This window comes from Aotus nancymaae, unplaced genomic scaffold, assembly GCF_030222135.1.
Source record: "Aotus nancymaae isolate 86718 unplaced genomic scaffold, 86718_ANA_hifiasm-v0.15.2.pri h1tg000032l_0, whole genome shotgun sequence".
Taxonomy (NCBI): domain Eukaryota; kingdom Metazoa; phylum Chordata; class Mammalia; order Primates; family Aotidae; genus Aotus; species Aotus nancymaae.
In genome coordinates, this window is record NW_026988445.1 from 21,608,511 (window position 1) to 21,631,520 (window position 23,010).

The following is a 23,010-nucleotide window of genomic DNA, read 5'->3' on the forward strand; positions in this document are numbered from 1 at the left end:
CCTGAGTAGCTGGGACTACAGGCATGCACCACCATGCCTGGCTGATTTTTTTTTTTTTTTTTTTTGTAGAGATGGGGTTTCACTATGTTGGCCAAGCTGGTCTCGAACTCCTGACCTCAGGTGATCTGCCCCCATCAGCCTTCTGAAGTGCTGGGATTACAGACTTGAGCCACTGTGCCCAGCTACTTGCCTGTTTTTAATACTATCGGTCTGGTAATGGAGCAGCCTGGATGCCACATGGACACGTGCTATTGGATTTACTTCTGTTACGTCATTTAATCCTAACAGCTTGATTCTGAGCCTCATCACCTCCCCACCCTCCCGTAACCACTCTGAGGCGACTGCTTCAAGGTTATCCAAAGATTTCACATATATTGGTTTTTAAAATTTTTATGGTTTATTATTATTATTTTAATTTCAGATTCCATGGGTACATATGCAGGTTTGTTATGTGGATACATAGCATAATGGTTAGGTTCGGGCTTCTCGTAAAGCAATCACCCAAATAGTGAACATTGTACCTAATAGGTAATTGTTCAGCCCCGAGCCCCCTCCCACCCTCCCTTATTTTGGAGTCCCCAGTATCTGTTATTTCCATCTTTATGTCCCTTTGTACCCATTCTTTAGCTCCCACTTATAAGTGAGAACATGCAGTATTTGATTTTCTGTTTCTGGGTTATTTCATTTAGAATGATGGCCTCCAGCTGCATCCATGTTGCTGCAAAGGACAGAATTTTATTCGTTTGTTTTTTTTTTTTGAGATGGAGTTTCGCTCTTGTTGCCCAAGCTGGAGTGCAGTGGCGTGATCTTGACTCACTGCAACCTCCACCTCCTGGGTTCAAGTGATTCTCCTGCCTCAGCCTCCTGAGTAGTTGGGACTACAGGTACGCATCACCATGCCCAGCTAATTTTTTAAATTTTTATTAGAGATAGCGTTTCACCATGTTAGCCAGGCTGGTCTCAAACTCCTGACCTCAGGTGATCCGCCTGCCTTGGCCTCCCAAAGTGCTGGGAGTACAGGTGTGAGCCACCACGCCCGGACAGAATTTTATTCTTTTTTATGGCTGCCATCATTACTTTTCAACCTCCCAAGATCCTCCCAACCAGCCTGTGAGATGGTGGGGCAGGTATCCCCGATCCTACAGATGCCGAAGGTACATTTAATGGATGTGTGCAGCCACCTAGACCGGAGCCCCGTGCTCCTGCCCAGCACTGCCTCTTGGTCCTGGCTCAACCAGTGCCCTCTGACAGCGTGGCATGTGTGATGGGCATATCGTATAAGGCACATTCCTTCTGTTCCAGATGCTCGGAGGATGGGATCTACAAATTCGTGAAAAGTTTTGGTTAACTAATTTAGTTACAGCAACATAAAATACCCTTAATATAATTCAACTAAACGTCTTGAAATCTTAAGCGTCTTGAGGACCTGAGGTGTTTGTGTTCCTGTCCTTTAATTACCCCTGGCTTGGTAAATGGTGGACAGCATAGGGGATCGCGCTTTGATACCCACTGGAAATTCCTATGAAAAATTCTCAGTCTCTTCACTCTCATAAAAATGGAACAAGGAACAATGCTGAGGCCATGGCTTGTGCCTCTTTGGAGGAGTTTGTTACTAAAGCCTTTGGTTTCTATAAAGTGTGATTCAGTTCACCTTCCTTTCCTTCCCACTGCCCCCACCTGGGACTATCCAGGTCCCCTTGGTATCCAGCTCGCTTCCTGACACTAGGTTTTCTTTCCCTCCCTTGCAGCCATCTCCTTAACGCTCACCCTGGGACTCGGCTACCTCTAATTACTTCTCCATGCCGCAAAGTGATCTTTCCAGAGTTTCCCTGTTACTAGTTTCTCAGGGCTGTCGCAACAAAATACCACAGACTGGGCCACTTAAACAACAGAAATATATTTGCTCATGGTTCTGGAGGCTGGGAGCTTGAAAGCAAGGCGTCCCCAGGGCCATGCTCCCTCTGAGACCCAGAGGGAAGAATCTTTTCTTGCCTCTTCTAGCTTGTGGTCGTTGCCAGCCATCCTGGAAGCTCCTCAGCTTCCAGAAGCATCACTCCATTCTCTCACTTCATTGGCACATGGCCGTCTTCTCTCAGGGTGTCTATGTTTCATCTCCTCCTCCTCCTCCTCCTTCTCTTCTTCTTCTTCCTCTTCTTTTTTGAAATGGAGTTTCACTCTTGGCATCCAGGCTGGAGTGCAATGGTGCTGTCTTGGCTCACTGCCACCTCCGCCCCCTGGGTTCAAGAAATTCTTCTGTCTCAGCCTCCCGTGCAGCTGAGATTATAGGCGCCAGTCACCACACCTGGCTAATTTTTGTATTTTTAGTAGAGATCGGGTTTCATCATGTTGGCCAGGCTGGTCTTGAACTCCTGACCTCGGGTGATCCACCTGCCTCAGCCTCCCAAAGTGCCGGGAATACAGGCATGAACCACCGTGCCTGGGCTTTTTTTAAAACAGAGTGATAAGTGTTCTAGTACAGGTATGTGTTCCGTGCTCTTGGGAGCAGAATGATGAGAAGAACTAATTTGATCTGGGGTAGAACTGTAGGACTATTCTCTGTTATTGATTTTTATTTACTAATTTATTTTTGCTGGGAGAAGTTGGAGGCTTCTAGAAGTTCTGAAATTTTACTGCCCAGCTCCAAAGAAACTCCAAGGAAAGGCGTTTAAAACAAAATCCTTGCTTCTCCATTTGTTTCTTTTTCTCCTCTCTCAGCGGAAGAGATGGGTGAGACCTACAGGAAATTTTTCGAGGTGTAATTTTGTTCAGGCTCGAGGACAGGGGCTGAGTGGAGTTGGGAGCCGAGCAGGGGTTAGGGGACAGGGTTGGGAAATTAGGCTAATTCTCATCCCTCTCATGGACATTTTCAGAAATGGCTACGTTGTTTAGTGTGAAATAAGTTTCCAGAACTTTAGACATCTGCATGTAAGTATGAATAAATTAAAAGAAATATATGTGATTGTGAGAACATTTGCTATTTTGAATTCCTTTAACAGTATTACTCTCAACGGATGCATTGAGAACTGTGCTGAATTTTGCATCGTCACTGATGTTTAGACCTTTGTGCAGTCAGTAGGAAAGTGATCCTTTGATCATCCCGTTTCAGTCAGCCCAGGCCATAGCTCTGCCACAGTGAGTGCTGCTCAGAACATGATTGGCCAATGACTGTTGCAGAAACAGTGAGAAGAAGCGCATCTGTCCTCATCAGTCGTGACAACAAATGCTTCTCAGTTGTAAACTGCAGGAGGCTAGGACTGCAGAAAAGAGAGGAAGTGTGGTTCTGTCCGAGCCAAGGAAATTCGGAAGGCTTATTCTGTTTCACGATCCAGCATTCACCTCTTGTCAACCTTGATTTCATTCCTGTCGACCGAGAAGAAAAACAAAACACAACTAATGGATGAGGCCAGTTGATAAGTTTGAGGCTAAACAGTTTCAAGTTTTTAATTGAAGTCATAACTTTCCCAAGACAAAGCTCTCTTTTCACTTTGATCTTACAATTGACTATAGCATTTAAAAATAACTCTCTTCGTTTGTTGGTTTCTGCAGTCAGACAAATATCCCATTCAAGATACGGAACTCCCTAAAGGTATGTACAGTTAAAATAACGACTTGAACTTGTGATTATTTTAACATTGTGAACAAAGCGCTACTCAACGTAATTTTTCATTATTTAAAATTGTAAAGCAGGAACATACCTGTAGATTAACTCATGACTTGTGACATGATTGTCGCAGAAATTAATTTTTTTCTTTTTTAAAATCATATCTTTTAACCTTGCAATCGAAATGAATTTTCTGATTAAAAACTGTATCTTATTCCATAACAAATTATGCATTATATTCCTGTGGTGTTTTTAGCAGGCATAAAATGAAGACAGCCAGGACTCTGGGTTGCAAGGGAGAGAAATCTAACCCTAATTTGTTTAAAAAGCCGGAACTGGCTGGGCGCAGTGGCTCACCCCTGTAATCCCAGCACTTTGGGAGGCCAAGACGGGTGGATCACTTGAGGCCAGGAGTTTGAGACCAGCCTGACCAACATGATGAAACCCTGTCTTTTCTAAAAATACAAAAAAATTAGCTGGACGTGGTGACAGGCTCCTGTAATCCCAGCTACTCAGGAGGCTGAGGCAGGAGAATCACTTGAACCCAGGAGGCAGAGGTTGCAGTGAACTGAGATCACGCTGTTGCACTCCAGCCTAGGCAACAAGAGCGAAACTCTGTCTCAAAAAAAAAAAGAAAGAAAGAAAGAAAAAGAAAAAAAAGTGGGAGGCTGGGCACTGTGGCTCATGCCTGTAATCCCAGCACTTTGGGAGGCCGAGGTGGGTGGATCACTGGAGGTCAGGAGTTCAAGACCAGCCTGACCAACATGGAGAAACCCCAACTCTAAAAAAAAAAAAAAAAAAGTGGGAACTCACTGACTTTGGGGTTTTCGGGCCTTGCTGGATCCAAGCATCTAAATGAGGCTGTCAGGTTGAGTCTCTCCACCTCATGGCTCTGTCGTCTTCCATGTTGGCTCCAGCCTTGAGCAGAGTTTCCCTGCATGGAGGGAAAGACGATTACTAGCACCTCCTGCTTTATATGGTGTTCTCAAGGTGGTGGAGGAAGAGGGAGCCTTTCCACCAGCACGCATAGCACAGTTTCGGAGATGACTGTGATTGGGGCAGTTCAGGTCATGTGGCCATCCTTAAATTGACTTTTGTCATCAGGAGGATGGAGGACGTTGACCAGGTCTGAGCCTTGAGCTTGGGTTGGGGAGGACGGTCATGGAGTGGATGTTCCCCAAACCACTCTGTCTAGGAAAGAATATTCTATGGCTAGACAAAGGGGTGAAGGATGCTTGTTAGGCCCAAAAGCAAACTAAAAAAGCTATCTTTGATAACTCATACACTTAGGCATGATGGAGACCATGGGGTGGCTAGACCCTAGCCTTTCATAATCTCTCCTGCTGGCCTGCTGGGCAGTCAGCAGTTCAGCAGGGTTCTGTTCCTTTTTTTTTTTTTTTTTGAGACAGAGTAGTTTTGCTCTTGTTGCTCAGGCTGGAGTGCAATGGCGTGATCTCGGCTCACTGCAATCTTTGCCTCCCAGGTTCAAGTGATTCTCCTACCTCAGCTTCCCAGGTAGCTGGGATTACAGGTGCCCATCCCCACACCCATCACCACACCCGGCTAATTTTGTATTTTTAGTAGAGGTAGGGTTTCACCATGTTAGTCAGGCTAGTCTTGAACTCCTGACCTCAAGTGATCTGCCTGCCTTGGCCTCCCAAAGTGCTGGGATTACAGGCATGAGCCACCATGCCCAGCCCCTGTGTTCCTTTATGGAGGCCAAGCTGCTGATTGTCACAGTGGTTCCTCTACCTTGTAGTCTGCTGACAACTCAGAGATGAGGGGTGGGATGGTGTGGGGTTGAGGACAATCAGATTCAACTAGTTTAAAGAATGGCAGGGGCACGTGGCATCCTGGTCACCATGGAGGGACAGGCCTGCCCAGCACGTGCTAACGTGGGTCTCCCCAGCAGTTCTCATGGTAGTGGATAATCGTTGGGAGATCCCCAGGGCCAACCTGTCCAGAGTTTGGTCAAAGCTCTTTTCCTCCTCTCTCGCTACTACCCCAGACCCTTCTCTCTGCTCCCTGAAATGACACCATTAGAGTGTCCTTCCTTTTCTGTCCAAAAAGGCTGTGAGTGGCCTCAGCAAGTGGCTTCAGGTCTCAGGGTCTCTGTTTCCTCATCAGCACAGCAGGGAGGACAAGGTTACCATCCACCTCCCAGGATGCTGGTGAGAATTCAGTGAAATAATTGAGAATGGTGCCTGGCACTTGTGAGCACCAGACATGGGTGCAGGGAAATCCGGCCAAAGAAGTGAGAAAAATCAAGATTCAAGACTGTCAAAAGCTTTCAGGCAGTGTGGCAGAGTGAAACCATCTTGAAAAAGACGGAGCTGTAGTGGCCCTAGCATTGCAATGTCGTGGTGTGATCGGGCTCAAGATCTTTTTCATCACTCTTAGTGTGATTTCCTGTTTTGAAAGAAAAAGATTGTGGCTTAGCAACCTGATACTACAGTAATAGTATCATCAGATTTCTCCTAGAATTTGAGTTCTACAAAACCTTAATGAATTTATAAGTAACATGAATGTGAAAACCATACCCAAGTCTTTCCTTTATCCTTATTCAAATAGTATTTTTTTCTTAGATCAAAGAACAGATTGAACATTGTTATTAAGTGTATAATTTCTTATCTCCAAATAAATGCTTCATTTTATATGTAAATGAACCATGTCTAGAAGTTTAAAAACTTACTCCTGCATTTGCACTCAACATATCTGCTAGCATTTTTCTTTGGTATTACCAGTGGGGCCAATACTATCATTAGACGTTGCGGTAATTTTCTCATTAAAGTTGTTTATGGCTGGGTGCCATGGGTCATCATGCCTGTAGTCCCAGCACTTTGCGAGGCCAAGGTGGGCAGATCACTTGACTCCAGGAGTTCAAGACCAGCCTGGGCCACATGGCAAAACCCCATCTGTAACAAAAAAATATTAAAAATTAGCCTGGCAGCCGGGCGTGGTGACTCACGCCTATAATCCCAGCACTTTGGGAGGCCGAGGTGGGCAGATCACAAGGTCAGGAGTCTGAGACCAGCCTGACCAACATGGTGAAACACCATTTCTACTAAAAATACAAAAATTAGCCGGGGGTGGTGATGCATGCCTGTAATCCCAGCTATTCAGGAGGCCGTGGCAGGAGAATTGCTTGAACCCGGGAGGCGGAGGTTGCAGTGGGCCGACATCGTACCACTGCACCCCAGCCTGGGCGACAGAGTGAGACTCCATCTCAAAAAAAAAAAAAACTTAGCCGGGCATGATGACATGTGCCTGTAATCCCAGCTACCAGGGAAGCTGGGGTGGGAGGATCACCTGACCCTGGGAGGTTGAGGCTGCAGTGAGGCGTGAACCTGCTGAGCCACACCCCAGCCTGGGTGACAGAATGAGACCCTATCTCAAAAACAAACAAATAAATAAATAAAACAAGTTGTTTTATAGACTTAGAAGCAATTGTAGTTTAACTCTATAAAGAAAAGACCAGGACTCCAACATTTAAGTGAGTTTTAAGGAGGCCAGCTTTATTTACTAGAAGGGTCGTTTGTAATAAGCATTAACAGTTTCACAAAGTCTCTTTCATACTGCTAGTATATTCCTACTTTATTCACAGAGAGTATAAAACTATCCTTTAACATCGGCCAGAATGGAGTGGTTTTGAATAATGCGGTTTTAATAATCAGCTGTGGAAATCTAGCGTAATTTCAGTGATCAGCATCTGTTTTTGAGGTGAAATGTGTTAATATTATACCTGTTTTCTCATGGGGCATAAATGCAGAGCTTCTTCCTCAAGCAGCACCCTCCCCCCGATTTTAGAGATTTTGGGGGTTCATTTTGCTGGAGCTCTTTTCTGATAGCGGTTCTGTGAGTCTGCATGTACTAAGAACTGGAGATATGGGGGTTTATTTTCCATCACATGGTTCCCGGTGTCTTATAGAAGCTGCTGGCTTGATTGTTCTGAAGGGAATGTGACTGTTCACATTTTTGAGAGAAAAATGTGTTTGGAAAAGGACTTTTGATTTTTGAGCCACTATTCATCCTGGGAGAAAAATTACACTTACATACATACACAAATCAAACAAGATTTTATCATCTTCATTTCCTCTAGTGTCCCTGCTCTTTTCTTTGATCATTCAAAAAATGTTACAGTGAATTTAGAAGTTAAAGAGAAGCAAGGTAGACTTTTTTTTTCTTTTTTTTTTTTTCCGAGTCTTGCTCTGTCACTCAGGCTGGAGTGCAGTGGCGTGATTTTGGCTCACTGCAACCTCTGCCTCCCTGGCTCAAGTGATTCTCCCACCTCAGCCTCTTGAGTAGCTGGGACTGCAGGTGTACACCACCACACCCAGATAATTTTTGTATTTTTAGTAGAAACAGCATTTCACCATGTTGGACCAGGCTGGTCTTGAACTCCTGACCTCAAGTGATCCGCCCACCTTGGTCTCCCAAAGTGCTGGGATTATAGGCATAAGCCACTGCACCCGGCTGAAGTAAGGTAGACTGATGTTACCATAAAAAATTTGAAGAACTTGAACCAAAACATAGCTGCTGTTTGGTAGGGGGAGGGGGTCTTTTAGAACAATGTGTTAATTAAATAAATAAGTAGTTCAGTTTGAACATGTGATGAGAAAATAAACAAGTACTAGAAAATCACTAAATAATTCAAAAGTAGAAATGTCTGCCCTAAAACTAGCAAGCCAATATGTTGTATTTGATATGATTTCCTACCTCACGGGTTGATAGTGACGTCATGTTAATAGCTGTCCCTGTTCTCATGGGAAACTCACCATCCTCCCACCTGCGTTATGTGTTGTGTGTTCTCATCCTGCTTATTTCATAAATACACTCCCGCCCCCTCCCCCACCCCTGAGCCTTGAGAGTGACCTGCTTGGGAATCTTCTGTTACAGTAAACCAACAATCAATGTGCCCTCCCCTCCCAGTTATGACAAGAATACAATGGTAACAATTCTCTAAAAGATTTTTTAATCTTTTGTGTGTAAGAGGACAGAGGAGAGGGAGAAGAATATGACCATGGCAGCATTTGGGAAACCACCCGAGAAAAGTTGCTATTAAACTCAACTTCTTGGCCGGAAGCGGAGGCTCACGCCTGTAATCCCAGCACTTTGGCCGGCCGATGTGGGCAGATCACTTGAGGTTGGGAGTTTGAGACCAGCCTGACCAACATGGAGAAATCCCATCTCTACTAAAAATACAAAATTAGCCAGGCATGGTGGCATGCGCCTGTAATTCCAGCTACTTGGGAGGCTGAGGAAGGGGAATAGCTTGAACCTGGGAGGCAGAGGTCGCAGTGAGCCAAGATTGCGCCAGTCCATCTTAGGGTGGGCTGCCTTCTGGTTCCTATGGGAGGACATGATCAGCCTGTTTGAATAATTCCACAGCTGGGCAGGAAACTGAAACCCACTACCCGAAGATAAGCAGGGGCAGTCACAGTGGCTCACGCTAGTAATCCCAACACTTTGGGAGGCCAAGGCAAGAGAATCACTTGAGGCCAGGAATTCAAAACCACCCAGTATGCACTGCACTCCAGACTGGGTGACAAAGCGAGACTCCGTCTCAAAAAAAAAAGAGAAAGTTTAGGTCTTATACCACAGAGTGTGTGCTTTTTAAAATTATGCTTTGTTTCTTTTTTTTTTTTTCCTAGCTGAAGAATGTGATGCAATTACTTTGAACTGCCCACCAAATTCAGATATGCAAAATCAGGTAAGAATAATTTCAGCTGTATTTTACCCGTAGGTACATGATAACCCACCTAAAATTTTTTGAGATTTATAAAGCTTTACAAATAAAAAATAAAAAATACAGGATTTCTAGGTCTTAAACAGAGCTAGCAAGTGGTCTCTAAGCACCCCAGCAAGGTAGCATATCTTTAGACCTTTTTTACTTCTGATAAATATCGCCGCTTTCGTTCATTGTTTGAAATATTTATTTACGTGCCAACAACAGAAAATCAACGCTGGTAAGTTGGAAAGGAGAGTTGCTTTCTTTCTAATGCAGTTGGTACTTTGTGGATGTGCAAATTCTTTAAGACACAATGTAACTAGATAATCTAACATAACACTTTGGTAATGCTTTATAAAACTTTAATTTTTTTAGATATCTGATGTCAAACTTTAACATATTATTTCTATTGTCTTTTTCCAAAAAGCAAATATGTTGTGTTATGATTATAAAAGAATGTTCTTTTTTTATTTTTATTTTTATTTGTTGAGACAGAGTCTCACTCTGTTGTCCAGGCTGGAGTGGAGTAGTGTGATCTCGGCTCACTGTAACCTCTGCTTCCTGGGTTCAAGAGATTCTCGTGCCTCAGCCTCCTGAGTAGCTGAGATTACAGGTGTGCACCACCATGCCTGGCTAATTTTTTTTTTCTGGTATTTTTAGCAGAGATGGGGTTTTTGCCTGTTGGCCAGGCTAGCCTTGAACTCTTGGCCTCAAGTGATCTGCTCACGTAGGCCTCCCAAAGTGCTGGTAATTACAGGCATGAAGCACCGTGCCTGGACAGAATGCTCATTATTTTAAAGTTCAGATTGTGCAAAAAAGTACAAACAAAAAATTGAGAATTGCCTGTCATTCCACTGTTCCACTTTTGATGTGCATCCTTCTGGGGACTTCCTTGGTCAATTACTTCTTCTTTTTTTTCTGAGACTGAGTTTTTGCTCTTGTTGCCCAGGCTGGAGTGCAAAGAAAGGTACAATCTCGACTCACCACAACCTCTGCCTCCTGGGTTCAAGCAATTCTCCTGTCTCAGCCTCCCAAGTAGCTGGGATTACAGGCATGCACCACCACACTCAACTAATTTTCTATTTTTAGTAGATACAGGGCTTCTCCATGTTGGTCAGGCTGGTCTCGAACTCACGACCTCAGGCGATCCACCCACCTCGGCCTCCCAAAGTGCCGGGATTACAGGCATGAGCCGCCGTGCCTGGCCAGTCAGTTACTTCTTGTACTGTCCACGTCACCTCTGTTCTCTCTATCAAAGCTCATTGACAGAGCTGCTTAAGTATATTTAGAGCATTAAATATCTCAAAGGCACGTCTTACCTTGAGATAGGCTGGTTCAGTTCTACTCCTTCTATATGTAACATCAAGTTAATTTTTTAACAAGTTGTGCTTAGTCTTGCTTTAAAAGTATCAGTCTGTAGTAAAGTATTTAACAGTAACATTTTTGAGTAGTCAAATCACCTCTATAATAAAGAGAAGTTATGCAATAGTTGAAAAATAAGCAATTTAAATCAAAACACACAACTTTCTTGAAAATGGTCAATGGTGCTACTTTTAACTTTGTTTTGGGGAATCTTCAACCATTAATTGTGACTATCAGACTTCACTTTTTACTCCTGATACTCAACACTTTCCTTGAGATTACAATCTAACAAAGGGCTTCAGTACTTACTGAATTTAAACTAGTTTAGTAAACAGAAAATATAAATTTGTCCTTCTTGTAATCCTAATTTTTAAACAAAGTTTTGCTCCTCAAATTTTTTGGTAATATGTAGACCTCTTTAAAGATAAAAGAATGCTACATTTTTTTATGTAGTTTTCTTTTTTTTTTTTTTTTTTTGAGACGGAGTTTCGTTCTCATTACCCAGGCTGGAGTGCAATGGCGCGATCTCGGCTCACCACAACCTCCGCCTCCTGGGTTCAGGCAATTCTCCTGCCTCAGCCTCCTGAGTAGCTGGGATTACAGGCACGCGCCACCATGCCCAGCTAATTTTTTTGTATTAGTAGAGACGGGGTTTCACAATGTTGACCAGGATGGTCTCAATCTCTTGACCTCGTGATCCACCCGCCTCGGCCTCCCAAAGTGCTTATGTAGTTTTCTTTTAGAGATTTTCTAAAGCCATTCAAGATGAGGTACAGAATGTTAGCACACTGTTGGGCATGTTTCCTAATGTCAGTGTTATAATTTTGGTGATGTCGAGTAAATACTGTGCTAAAAGGTGAAACTGGATTTATCAACTAAAAAATAGGGGAGAGACCGCTCTGAGATGTGTCAAGTTCTGTTTTAAAGCAAACTGTCTTCTTGTCCTATAGAAAGTAGTCCTATAAGCTGGCTGCTTCCGTTAACTATTTCTTTGTGTAATCTATAGGATTTGTTTTAACTGCTAGATACTCAGAAAGATTCTTTGAAATGAACTTGGCAGTTAGAACAAAGAAAATTCACAGAGAGAAACGTTTAAAAGAAGGAAACAACCCACACTCCATTCTGTAGTTCAGACATTAAAAGCAAACTGGAGGCCGGGCACAGTGGATCACGCCTGTAATCCCAGCACTTTGGGAGGCCGAGGCGGGTGGATCGCGACAAGGTCAGGAGTTCAAGACCAGCCTGGCCAAGATAGTGAAATCCCGTCTCTACTAAAACTACAATAATTAGTTGGGCACAATGGCAGGCGCCTGTAATCCCAGCTTCTCGGGAGGCTGAGGCAGGACAATTGCTTGAACCCAGGTAGCGGAGATTGCAGTGAGCCGAGATCGCACCACTAAACTCCAGCCTGGAAATCAATAAATAAACTAATTAATTAATTAATTGCCTGGGTGATTAATTAAGTACAGTCTCTAATAATAAATAAATTAAATGAAGATTTATTTATTAGAACTGTCTCTAAATTAATTAATTAAGGTTTATTTATTAGAGACACTGTCTCTAAATTAATTTAGAGACAGAGTCTCTAATAAATTAATTAATTAAAACAAAAGTAAGCTGGAACTATGTTCTTTAGAATAATTATTATCTGCCTTTTTAGTGATTTTTATAATTTAAGAACTAAAATCTACTTCTACTAAGGCTTAACTTTAGCTTCCTTTTTGAATGATGCAGAAGAAAAACATTATAGTGTCCTAGTGTCAAAAGCTAAAGTCTAAGCCAGGCATGGTGGTACGTGCATGCACCACCATGCCTGGCTAAATTTTATATTTCTGGTAGGGATGGGGTTTCTTCATGTTGGCCAGGTTGGTCTCAAACTCCTGACCTCAAGTGATCCACCCACCTCGGCCTCCCAAAGGGCTGGGATTACAGGCATGAGCCACCGTGCCTGGCAGAGATTCTAATACTGTTTTTACTGTGCCTTTTCTATGTTTAGAAACGTTTAGATACACAAATACTTACCATTGTGTTACAGTTGCCTATAGTATTCAAGTCAGCAACATGCCACACTGGTTTGTAGCCTAGGGGCAATAGGCTTTCCCACAGCCTGGTGTGTGGTGGGCTACACCATCGAAGTTTGTGTAAGTGCACACTATGATGTTCACACAAACGAAATCACCTAAGGACGCATTTCTCAGAACATGTCCCCATTGTTAAGTCACACATGACTGTAATGATTTCTTCGATATCTAACAAGTCTCTCAAAAATTTAAGTTCTGCATTATTCTATAGAGAATAAATGGAAACCCTCTTAATGATCAATGCTAAAGTAGCCAGCCAATAAACAGTGTCTAGTTTTACATCTTGTTTCCTCATCAGAGAAACAGAAGTCTATTTCCAAGGTTGCAGAGTTTGTATCTTAAGTGGGACTCACCCCTGTGTCTGACCCTTCACACACCACCTGCACCTTCCTTTTAGAGGGCTGGATTCCTCCTTCCTCCTAGCTCCCATGCACACCCTGTCATTCAGAGACCAGGGCCCCATCTATCCTCCCTTATTTCCTAGGCTTGGAGCCATCCAGAACCAAAGCAGGGGGATGACTCGGCATTGCTAATCTTCACAGTTTAGAAAGTGAGCCTGGGGTCCAGGTGCCCAGTTTGACAACTTGGCATCTTAAAGCCGAAGGGAACCTTAGAAGTCACGTTGCTCAGCCTCCTTGCTTTACAGATGAGGGAACCTAGGACAGCTGATGAGTGGCAGAGTTGGCCCCAGGGCCTGGTCCAGCACCCCGCCACGTGCCCAGCGTGTCTGAGTTGGTAGCAGTTGTTACCACTGGCGGCTGGGCCGCTTGCCTTGCCTAAATCTAGGGAGATTTAGATCTTTCCACAGTTCTAAATGATACCCATCTGGTGGAAGAGTGCAGATAAAAGCTACTGGAACAAAACAGGGTGATGGAAAGGTTGCTCCTTTCCTTAAACTGGATGGAGAGGCAGTGGGCAGAATCCCATCCAACAGCCTCATTGGCTTGGCAGAGCAACCAGTCCAGCAGACTCAATGCAGAACCGAAGTAATTACATACAGTGTAATAACAGGGAATGGACCTGACCAGCACTTGCTGGAGATGATATCTGGCGTGAGTCAGCCCGGCAGGCCCCTACCTGCTTCTCTTGATATGCAGGAATCCTTTCAAGCTCCAACAAGATCTGTTTAATAGACTGGAGAGTCCTTAAATTCCTTCCTCTAAGGGAAAATCAGATCGTTCTGGTTTGCTTGGTAATTCCTTACTTCATCCCTGATGGAAATTTTATAGAATGGGGAACCAGGACTATTAAATGGAACTAATAAACTGCCTAGAGCACATACTTGGTATTTTTAACACTGATGAGAGGGACTCACTTCAGCCTTGCAGCGATTGCCTTCCAGTCCAGTTCTCAAAACAGGCGGTGAAAGCGTTCCTGTTACAGAGCTGTCTGGACATTTGAAGACGGGACAGGAAGCCTCAAGGGGTCAGTTGCACTGGAATAGACATTGCCTGTTCTTTTCTTTAGAGTCTCACTCTGTCACCCAGGCTGGAGTATGGTGGCGTGATCTCTGCTCACTGCCACCTCCGTCTCCTTGGTTCAAGCGAGAAGTCACTTGTTCTCTGTTGATCTCTCTCGGCCTCACACTCCTCCCTCTCCCTGTTTCCTCTGTTCTTCATTTACCTACCTCCCCAGCAGTCTGTAGAGCTGGCCGCTCACTTACCTTTAGCAAGGTGATTGAGGGTCCTGTATTAGAATAACTCACTGACTGCTAGAAAGTTAAAAATAACTGAGTAACACCAGAACTTGGCTGGGGTCTTTAAAAGCCGTAGAACTTCTCTTTCTGTCTTTAGATAACTGTAGACAATTTTGCACAAAACAGATAATGATCGGATTCTAACTCCCATTGGGCTTTACCTTCCCCAGGGTGTGCCATCTCACTTTCTCTAGACTGAACTTCTTCATCCCAGACTGTGACCTTGGCATGACCTTCCTCCCGCGTGTGCCTGTGCCACCACGGGAATGGCCGCGCCTGGGATCATGTCACCGCGGGGAACAAACCCTCCACCTGAGACTCTGAAGTTCCCTCTCTGACCCCGCCTTCCTCTTTTCTTTCTTCCCCTCCCGCTCACTCCCTCTGCACGTGTGTTTCACTGGCACTCTCCCACTCATCCCTGTACAGCCGGTGGAGAGATGCCATTGTAGATCTCGACCTTGAACTCCAGCCCCGCAGCCCTCCTCTGACCTCACGGACCCAGCTTGATGCCCTGGTCAAGTATTTTGTCGATGGTTTCGGTGATTTTTTATGGAACCTGCCTTGCCAACCCCTAGGCTTAGGTGAACCAGGACCACCTGCATTCTATGTGTTTGATTGCTGGGGGGAAAAACATGAAATGTAAACTGTTGTTCTCCTTTTTCCCACTGCCAATTCATGCCACCCAACCTCAGTCATCATTTCAAGGCCTTGAGTACTTTTTTTTCTGTAGTGAAGCCTCCCCAAAATGATATTTTTTTAAAAAGAAAAACCATAGTACTCTAATTTGATGTGGTCTGTTAATGCCTATGGGCTTTGACTTATTTCTGCTTTTAGACCCAGACAAAATAAAATATTTGTGGTAAAACATATTCAAGCTTACTGGGCACGGGGACTCACGCCTGTAGTCCCAGCACTTTGGGAGACTGAGGCAGCCAGATAGCTTGAGCCTGGGAGTTCGAGACCAGCCTGGGCAACATGGTGAGACACCATCTCTACAAAAAATACAAAAAATAGCTGGGCATTGTGGTTCATGCCTGAAGTCGAAGCTGCTTGGGAGACTGAGATGGCAGGATGGCTTGAGCTCTGGAGGTGGACGTCATAGTGACCTGAGATCGTGCTACTGAACTCCAGCCTGGGCAACTTGGCCAGACTCTTTCGCTCTCAAAAACAAAAACAAAAATTCAGGCCAACAGGCAAAAATGCCTGCTTTTTAGCACTTAGTAGTTATTTTCCCAAGAAAAGCGGGCGAGTTTATTAATACTTAAACTGGACAGTTCTTTACCACCTCTAATTGTTTGACTCAATGGCTTCTCTTCTCATTACCATGCAGTGCTCTACTGACTGCAATGCCTTTGAACTTGACAAGCAGGTTAGAATTCCACTTAGACATTCGGATGGTATGGGTGTCAGCGTACAGCTCTCACACACAGTTGAGAGTATAAATTGATACAACTTTATAGAAAATTATTTGGCAGTACCTATTCATGCTTCTATTTAGCAATCTCACTTTAAAGGACTTGATCCTACAGAACTTATAACATGGTGCAAGATACCAAGATACCCAGTGTGGCATTCAAAATAGAGAAGAGCTGCAGATAAGGCCCATTCCTGTTGGGGGGAACTGGTTGAATAAATTATGGTTCATCGATGCTGTGGGATATTATTAAACCATTAAAAGAAGAGAGAGCCTGGCCTTAAAAATGTATATCTGATGTATTGTTAAACAGATAAAGCAAGTTGTAGATCAGTATGATTTGGGGCTAAAAAAATATTTCTATATAGGTGTGAACATGGTTATGACTAAGGAATCAGGAGGGAAGTGCTTAGATTGAACCAGAAACATGTAGGGAGTGAGACGGGATTGAGAGATGTGATAATAGATTGAGAGAAAAAGATTTTCCCATCTCTTTTTTATTTTTTAAGAAAACAGCATGGTTTCAAGTAATTATTACTTTTGTATATTTTTGCTATTTTTTCAAAGCAAAGAAAAAATAATATAATAAATCATTCCAAACATTAGATGGTGTTTAGACTCAGTGAACTTTTCATATATTGACAGATGAAGCCAAATGGTCTTTCTGTGTGGAAAGCTAGCAGGTAATTGTGCACTGAGGAAAATTATACACTGCCCCAGGGAGTCTGTGGATGCGTTTCTTCAGCATTCAGCCTTCCCTTTGCCTGTGTTCTAGCATTACCTCTGTCCTACAGCCTGGGATCTGTGAATGAAATAGATAGGTGCAAAAACTCCCTGCCTCTCTGTAATATCCATAGCCCTGTGGTCTACTTGTATTTGCATGTACAAACCTTAATCTCCCGTAAAAACTCTGTGATATTTCTGAACAATAATCAACTCTACATCCTACACAAAGGGAAAACCCCTTTATCTTTCATCTTTGAAACCATAGCAAAGGTATGAAATTACACCTGAGCATGCCCGGCCTCAAAGTCCCGGAACGGTTATATCTTTGACCCCCACTTCAACTCCAGAAGTAGCAGATCTTCCTTGTAATTGGAAAGAAAACTCGTTGCAGAGAAGAAAGACCTACAGGTTGGCTCTCATCCGAGCAGAACACTGTAGCGTTTATTTTACATTTCACTCTTCCTCATTTAGCTCTTTTTTTTTTTTTTTTTGAGATGGAGTTTCACTCCTGTCTCCCAGGCTGGAGTGCAATGGTGCGATCTCGGCTCACTGCAATCTCCACCTCCTGGGTTCAAGGAATTCTCCTGCCTCAGCTTCCCAAGTAGCTGGTATTGCAGGCACCTGCCACCACGCCTGGCTAATTTTGTATTTTTAGTAGGTTTCACCATGTTGTTCAGGCTGGTCTCGAACTCCTGACCTTAGGTGATCCTCTTGCCTCAGACTCCCAAAGTGCTGGTATTACAGGCGTGAGCCACTGTGCCTGGTCTTAGCTCTTTTATCCTTAATGAAATGCCCCTCATTCCCTGAGGTCTCACTTGAATTCTTTCCCCCTCTGTGCTGCCTCCCTCTTCTGTCTGTGCTTTGTAACACACGTTTCCTTGTGATGTCAATATTTATGCATATGTCTTTGCTCCGCTACTGGATTATAATCTTGAAGCAACAGATATTTGTCTCTATATTCCAGAGCCTAGAATTGTTTCTTACACTGGGTAGTAAGTACTCAATAAATGTATTCTGAATCACTTTGGGAGGCTAAGGCAGGAGGATCACCTAAGGTCAGGAGTTTGAGACCAACCTGACCAACATGGTGAAACTTACTAAAAATACAAAATTAGCCAGGCATGGTGGCAGGCACCTGTAATCCCAACTACTTGGGAGGCTGAGGCAGGAGAATCAAATACATTTCTTTCTTTCTTTCTTTTTTTTTTTTTTTTGAGACAGCGTCTTGCTCTGTCACCCAGGCTGGAGTGTAGTGACATGATCTTGGCTCACTACAGCCTCAACCTCCTGGACTCAAGCAATCCCCCCACTTCAGCCTCCCAAGTAGCTAGGACTACAGGCACTCACCACAGCTCCTCATTTTTGTTTATATTTTGTAGAGATGCGGGGGGGGATCTCACTACATTGCCCGGGCTGGTCTCGAACTCCTGGACTCAAACAATCCACCCACCTTGGCCTCCCAAACTATTGAGATTGCAGGAATGAGCCACCATCCCCTGGCCAAATACATTTCTAAAAGCCAGTTTCTGGAGTATACTATCAAATAAATAGATATATGTCCACATTTTTATATGGATTTATACTGTAGGAAAAAGTAAAAATAAGGGCAAAGTTATTATCATAATGGTAATTATTTTGCAGAAAAAGAACTGGGTATAAACAGGCTTTTTAGAAAAACCCAACAGGAGATTCACAGTCTGGTACTAATGTTTAGACATGGATCATCAGTAAATGTGTTCCAAAGAGTTACACAGATACCAGCTTTGTCTTGGGAGTTCTTACCCCTGAAAATTGCTTGAGTTTCGCTGACTGAGTGACATGAGAAAGTTTTGTTTTTTGCTTTTTTTTTTTGAGACATAGTCTTGCTCTGTTGCCCAAGCTGGAGTGCACTGGCACGATCTCAGCTCACTGCAACCTCCACCGCCTGGTTCAAGCAATTCTCCTGCCTCAGCTTCCGGAGTAGCTGGAATTACAGGCGCCCACCACCATGCCCGGCTAATTTTTGTATTTTTAGTAGAGACAAGGTTTCACCATGTTGGTCAGGCTAGTCTTAAACTCGTGACCTCAGGTGATCCACCCGCCTCGGCCTCCCAAAGTGCTGGGATTACAGGCGCATTTCTTCCATCTCTCCTGTTTCATAAATGTTATTCACATGGCACTTCTCTGATATCCTTGGAAGTGTTTGTATCGTGTCATTCTGGCACATGGCTCTACAGAGCATGTGGAGCATGCCGGCTTCTCTACTGCCCACATCGTTTGAGAGAGCACGTTTTTACAATGTTTTATTGTGGTAAAATATGCATGACATAAAAGTTACCATTTTAACCTTTTTTAACTCTGTCACCCAGCTGGAGTGCAGTGACATGATTTTGGCTCACTGTAGCCTCTTCCTCCCGGGTTCAAATGATTCTCCTGCCTCAGTCTCCTGAATAGCTGGGATTACAGGTGCCCACCACCACGCCTGGCTGATTTTGTATTTTTAGTAGAGACAGGGTTTCACCATTTTGGCCAGGCTGCTCTCGAACTTCCAACCTCAGGTGAGCCGCCCGCCTCACCCTCCCAGGTGCTGGGATTTTAGGTGTGAGCCACCGTGCCTGGCCCATTTTAACCATTTTTTAAGTGCCCAGCTCGGTGGCATTAAGTATATTCACAGTGTTGTGCAACCATCACCACCACCCGGCTCTAGAATGTTTTCGTCTTTCCAAATGGAAATTCTGTACCCATTGAACAATAACTGCCCCCATTCCCCAGTTCTGCCTCCTATCCCCTGACATGGAGGCTGGGCCAACGAACAGATTTCCAGCCTCCCTCCAGACTTCTCCAGATTCACCCCCATTCTTCTCCCTCTTTGTCCCGTCAGCAAAGAAATGGTGTCTTTTCATCTTCAAGATCCATCCTTTGCTCCTTGAATACACTCCAGGCCCAGTGGAACTGGCATTCTGTGGGGTGCATTGACAGGGTCCCTAGGGAACGCCCAGGGCACAGAACTCAGACTGGGCGTTTGGAGGTGTCCCAGAGGAAGTGATGTCTAAGCCGAGGCCTTACAGATAAGAGAAATTAAGCACATGAAAGGGCTGGGGATGGTGGCATTTCAGGCCGACACAACCAAACGCGTGTTCTTCATTATCTCCATGGTCTTGCTGCCTACCCGGTGTCAGCCGGCCACCGCTCCCCTAGAACTGCTTCCAAAGTCACTTCTGGCCTCCTCCTCACCAGATCTTGTCTTCACTTGGTGCTCAGAGCCCATCACCTTTCTGCAAGTGTTTTTTGTTTTGTTTTGTTTTGTTTTTTTGAGATGGAGTCTCGCTCTGTCACCTGGGCTGGAGTGCAGTGGCTCAGTGACAGTTCACTGCAACCTTGAATTCCTGGGCTCAAGATCCTCCTGCCACACCTTCCCAAAGTGCTGACATTATAGCACAAGCCACCATGCCTGGCCCTTGCTGCAACTTTTTTTTTTTTTTGAGACAGTCTTGCTCTGTTGCCCAGGCTGGAGTGCAGTGGTGCAATCTTGGCTCACTGCAACCTCCACGTCCTGGGTTCAAGTGATTCTCCTGCCTCAGCCTCCCAAATAGCTGGGATCACAGGCACTCACTACCACGCTGGGCTAATTTTTTGTATTTTTAGTAGAGACGTGGTTTCACCATGTTGATCAGGCTGGACTCGAACTCCTGACCTCATGATCCACCCGCCTCAGCCTTCCAAAGTGCTGGGATTACAGGCATGAGCCACCATGCCTGGCCATTTGCTACAACTTTTGATTCTGCTGCCCTGCTTTTCTTCCCCTCTCTGACCTCCTTTCCCTGCTATCCTTTCGTTCCTTCCTCTGCCACCGAAGTGTCCTTCTCAGGTCCTTCTCGAGGTTGTGACCTCACTGCTGTCTCTTCCCTCCCAGTCACTTCTTTCATAATCACGACATCCTCACTTTTATCTCCTGCCCTGGCCTCTCCCGGGGACCAGCACCATCAGCTCCCATGGGCATCTCAAGCTTGTGTGTGAGCCTGGCTTTGCTGTCTTCTCCGTCACCTCTTCACAGCTTACTCTGCATCTCCATTCACGTCTTCCCCAGTGATCACATCTCTCCGGTGGCTCTCGCTTCATCCCCTCCTCTCCTGGAGGAGTGGTGAGGAGTCTCATTAATCCTTGCTTGTGTCATTCTCCCTGCTTCTCTGTCCGTTGTCTCTACACTGTCTCATTCCCCAACGCGTCCTACACTGTAGCAAGGCGGGTATTTCCTGCACGGGTCTCAGACATCTCTGAGGATGCGCTGCTTCAGACAAGAGCGCCTCAGTGACTCCCTGTTCCCTGAAATGACATCCCGCTCCTTGGACAGGCCTCAGTCTCTTCACCCGTCTCAGCTCCTTCTTTTCGTTTTGCTTGTTTTTCTTAGCTTCCAGCCGGATTTCTGAGTCCTCTCCCTCTTGCCCCTCTCGTTGCCTTTGCTTAAGACTAAATGCCCCTTCCTCCCTGGTCCCCACTGCTCGGATTTCAGCAGGGTCCATCTCAGACATGCCTGTCTCCAAGAAACTGCCTCTGATTTTTTTCATCAGAATACACCTTTCCTCTCTGACTTCATCTGTACCCCCCTCTTGGAATTCACTATCTTGTGCCTTGGATTTTAGTTGTTTAAGTGGTTTCTATTTCCCCAGCATATCTTGAGGTCAAGGCTTAAGGTACATTTATCTTTGTCTATACATTGCAGTATGGGGGCTTTTACATATTAGCTGATCAATAAATAGATGTTGAGGGCCGGGCGCGGTGGCTCATGCCTGTAATCCCCGCACTTTGGGAGGCCGAGGCGGGTGGATCACGAGGTCAAGAGATCGAGACCATCCCGGTCAACATGGTGAAACCCCATCTCTACTAAAAATACACAAAATTAGCTGGGCATGGTGGCGCGTGCCTGTAATCCCAGCTACTCAGGAGGCTGAGGCAGGAGAATTGCCTGAACCCAGGAGGCGGAGGTTGCGGTGAGCCGAGATTGCGCCATTGCACTCCAGCCTGGGTAACAAGAGTGAAACTCCGTCTCAAAAAATAAATAAATAAATAGATGTTGAATAAAGGCATGCGTATGCTTTCAGTAAGACTCTAAAACCTACAAAAATCAGTGTTTTCCTTTTTCATTCTTAGAAAACAAACCTACAAAGTAGCACAAGTCAGAGCCAAGAACAAAGATCATGCATATTAATCTAAATTCTGTCTTTATCAGCTTTCACAAGTAATTCGTATTCCCTGTCTGCATCATGGGGATGATTATGGCCAGACATTGACCTTGGTAAAATTCTCTCCAGATTATGAGAAATCAAGTCAAATATGCCAAGTAACGTAGTTTCTACTCATAGTCACATTCATGTTTTAGCAGGAACCTCAAATACCACAAAATCTGTCAAGTTCTAACATTCATATTTCTCGACAGTACCTGAAGTTCCTGTTTCTGTTTCCTCAGCCCAAGTTTCCAATTCAGTGAGCAGAACGACCGTGTTGATAAAAAGAGCCCACATACCTGCCCGACCCCGCAGGAGTGCTCCCGATGCGAAAAGGCAGGTCTCCACATGACCTGCGGAGTAATGGCTAGGGTCCCTAACATCGTGGGCTTCTGGGTTCAGCGTTGAGCAAAACAAAACGTTGCATAGAGAGATTTATATCCATGCTGAGACTCACTGTAATTCTCTTTCTGTCTCTTCATCTGTTTCTCTCTTTCTCTCTCATTCTGACACACACACACACACACACACACACACACAAAGTGTAAGACTGTCTATACGTTGCAGTTTCCCACAGTCTTAACTGAGTAAGGGAAAGGTGAGAAGAGAGCATGACTTCAACTAAATGAAACTAAATGAAAAGAAATTGTTTGAATTATGGCAAGCAGGTTGGTTTTCAGTTCAGTAAAGATAAGAAACATTTAGATTACTTAGGAGAAAAGTCTAGCTGGTAAGACACGAGAATGTGCCTGTGTGCAAATAAAAAAAAATCTAGCCGGGCGCGGTGGCTCACGCCTGTAATCCCAGCACTTCGGGAGGCCGAGGCGGGTGGATCACGAGGTCAAGAGATCGAGACCATCCCGGTCAACATGGTGAAACCCTGTCTCTACTAAAAATACAAAAAATTAGCTGGGCACGGTGGCGTGTGCCTGTAATCCCAGCTACTCAGGAGGCTGAGGCAGGAGAATTGCCTGAACCCAGTAGGCGGAGGTTGCGGTGAGCCGAGATCGCGCCATTGCACTCCAGCCTGGGTAACAAGAGCGAAACTCCGTCTCAAAAAAAAAAAAAAAAAAAAAAAAATCTAGGCTTTCGGTTAGGTGAAGGTGAAGGTATGTATATTGCTAAGACATGGGGATAGATGAGCTTGGGATGAGGAGAAAGTCTTCTCTGAGAAGATTTAGAGATTGTTTAAAATGCTTAA

At 44.6% G+C, this 23,010-nt stretch overlaps 1 protein-coding gene across 3 annotated transcripts in view; it reads left to right on the forward strand.

The window, feature by feature from the left end:
- The window catches only part of EDARADD (EDAR associated via death domain), a 48,717-nt gene that overhangs the window by 13,158 nt on the left and 12,549 nt on the right, over positions 1 to 23,010 (forward strand). For all 3 annotated transcript variants that reach the window (XM_021677272.2, XM_021677273.2, XM_064383624.1), the window contains exons 3-4: positions 3,547 to 3,586; positions 9,253 to 9,311. In XM_021677272.2, the coding sequence (XP_021532947.2) occupies positions 3,547 to 3,586; positions 9,253 to 9,311 (99 nt within the window). The remainder of the gene's footprint in view (positions 1 to 3,546; positions 3,587 to 9,252; positions 9,312 to 23,010) is intronic.